Source organism: Arachis ipaensis, chromosome B9 (genome assembly GCF_059453495.1).
Source record: "Arachis ipaensis isolate K30076 ecotype BB chromosome B9, ASM5945349v1, whole genome shotgun sequence".
Lineage (NCBI taxonomy): Eukaryota > Viridiplantae > Streptophyta > Magnoliopsida > Fabales > Fabaceae > Arachis > Arachis ipaensis.
The window spans coordinates 128,362,257-128,364,424 of record NC_142444.1 but is presented as its reverse complement, the minus strand read 5'-3'; the positions used below and the strand labels follow the sequence as shown (position 1 = coordinate 128,364,424).

The 2,168-nt window shown below is 44.3% G+C and overlaps 1 protein-coding gene across 1 annotated transcript; it reads right to left on the bottom strand.

Annotated features, from left to right (window-relative positions):
* Positions 1-467: 467 nt before the first annotated feature.
* Positions 468-943, bottom strand: LOC148546279 (uncharacterized). The gene is made up of 2 exons (XM_088499170.1): positions 688-943; positions 468-646 (listed from the first exon to the last, which is right to left on the bottom strand). The coding sequence occupies exons 1-2, from the start codon at positions 941-943 to the stop codon at positions 468-470; spliced, it is 435 nt and encodes a 144-aa protein (XP_088355296.1).
* Positions 944-2,168: the final 1,225 nt, after the last annotated feature.

Below are 2,168 nucleotides of genomic sequence, written 5' to 3'. Positions count from 1 at the left end.
AGTGCCACCCAAGTGATATTGGAGTCCGCTAATAGCTTGGACGTCTGAAAGAACCCCAACACTACTGCCGTGAATTCTGTCCCAATCTCATCCCAACATCTCTTAATGAAGTTCATGTTGTACCTATCACATCTTGGTGTCTTAGATGACTCACAGTCCCACACAGCCTCTCGGATCTCCTCAGCTGATGGTAGTACTTCTATAGTCCCAGCATCTTGCTCATCTATCTTCTCCACCAAATCATCTCTGAAAGCTACCTTGGGAGAACGTTCTTGATGATATAAATCTTTGTAGAAATCTCTGACAGTAATCTTTATTCTAGCTTGGTTTCGGACCCGTCTGCCATTAATTACCAGTGCATCAATCCTATTATTCCGCCTTCTTGCTGATGCTATATTGTGGAAGTATCTTGTATTTTTGTCCATATCCTTAGTGTGCCAAGACCGAGACATCTGTTTCCTATGTACTTATTTCCTCACATACCATCTCTCACAGCAAGTAACCAGCGCCTTCTTTCTAGCCTCCATCGTTCCATCATACACTCCGTTACTTACCCTATGATCAATTCTCTTGATTTCTTCCTCAAACTTTGCAATCTTGTTGTCCATCTCACCAAAATTATCCTTATACCATCTCCCCAACGGAACTGTCAAAACCTTCAATCTGTGAATTGTTTGTCCTCCAGACCTCTCCATTCCTCCTTCACCATTCTGAGAAATCCCTCATGTGTGAACCACGAGTCCAGGCTTCTGAACGGCCTTGGACCACCCGTCCACTTCCTATCCTCAACTATTATAGGGAAATGATCTGATAAATCCCTTGGCCCACCTTGAAGCCAAGACTCGGGGAACTCTTCTAACCACTCCAAGCTAAGCAGAGCTCTATCTATCCGACTGCAAGAATATCCCTGGAACCATGTAAACTTGCGATCAATAAGCGGCATATCCACTAAGTTCATATCTTGTATCCAATTCTTGAATTCTTCTGCAGACCGAGTTAACCTAGTAGTACCTTTTCTTTCCTCCTCATGTACTATTTCATTAAAGTCTCCCAGAAAGCAACAAGGAACTTGACATAACCCAGCTATATAACTCAGCTCCTCCTAAATATGATTCTTCTCATCTCTAGTATGTGCACCATAGACCAGGATAAATGAACAATTGAACAGACTCTTTAATATTACTCTTTCAACACACAACCACCTCTTTCCCTTGTAGCAATTATTCATTTTAAACACCAAATCATTCCAAATTAACAACAATCCACCAGAGGCACCATCAAAACCTACATATTCCCACCCTACACCATCTTGCCCCCAAATTCTTGTAACGTCAAACCTCGTTACTACCTGCTTTTTAATCTCAATCAATCCAACCATATCTAACTTATGTTTATTCTTAAGGTCCTTCACCATTCGCAACTTTCCATCACCTCGTAACCCCCTAATATTTCATGAACTAAAAATCATTTAAAATATTTTTACACACCTGTTTTTTATTTTTTGGTCTGCACTGTCTCATTTTCTCCTTCTGCTTTGCCACTTTTCTTTTACGGGCTATTTATGCGTTCTGTGCTTGGAGAATTTTCATAATGTCAACATCCTCATCTTGCAGCACAGCACCTGACTCTTTACCCAGCTCCCAGGTCCTTCTGTTTTCCAGTAATTGCTCCTCTAGCTTTGAACACTGACTGTCACTGTCCTCTGCATTATTTTCCAGGTCTTCATGCCGGACAGCACCCCCAGCAATGCCATAGTCAACCTGTTTGAATACCATCCTTCTACTTCTTTGGATAAGACCCTGGCCATCATCAGAACCCAGATCAATCATGGCACCGGTGCCATCACTTATCTTTAGGTGCCAGCGACCCTCCGGAAAGCATCCCTCAAGCACCGTGACCCCTCCTTCCTCGACCCCCTCATCAGCTTCATCACTCCCGCCACCACCGATAACCTGGCCTTCCGCCACCCCAGCCATCTCACATTCTCCGCCAACTGTACTCCCATCATCTTTAACAGCATCATTCTCCTCAGTTTGGATCCGGTCATCCCCACCGCGAGGAACCCATCCCCCTTGGTCCACAACGATTTCGTTTCCGTGACCAGTTCCGTTGCGTGCACCGCCATCACCTTTGGAGGACTCCACAACGTGATCGTGACCTCGCCCCTT

Excerpts from the sequence above, each read along its gene's own strand:
- LOC148546279 (XM_088499170.1), bottom strand. The coding sequence starts at position 943 with ATGCCGCTTATTGATCGCAAGTTTACATGGTTCCAGGGATATTCTTGC. Across the intron at positions 647-687 it reads GGTGAAGGAGGAATGGAGAG|TTCCGTTGGGGAGATGGTAT; the intron begins GTCTGGAGGACA and ends AGGTTTTGACAG.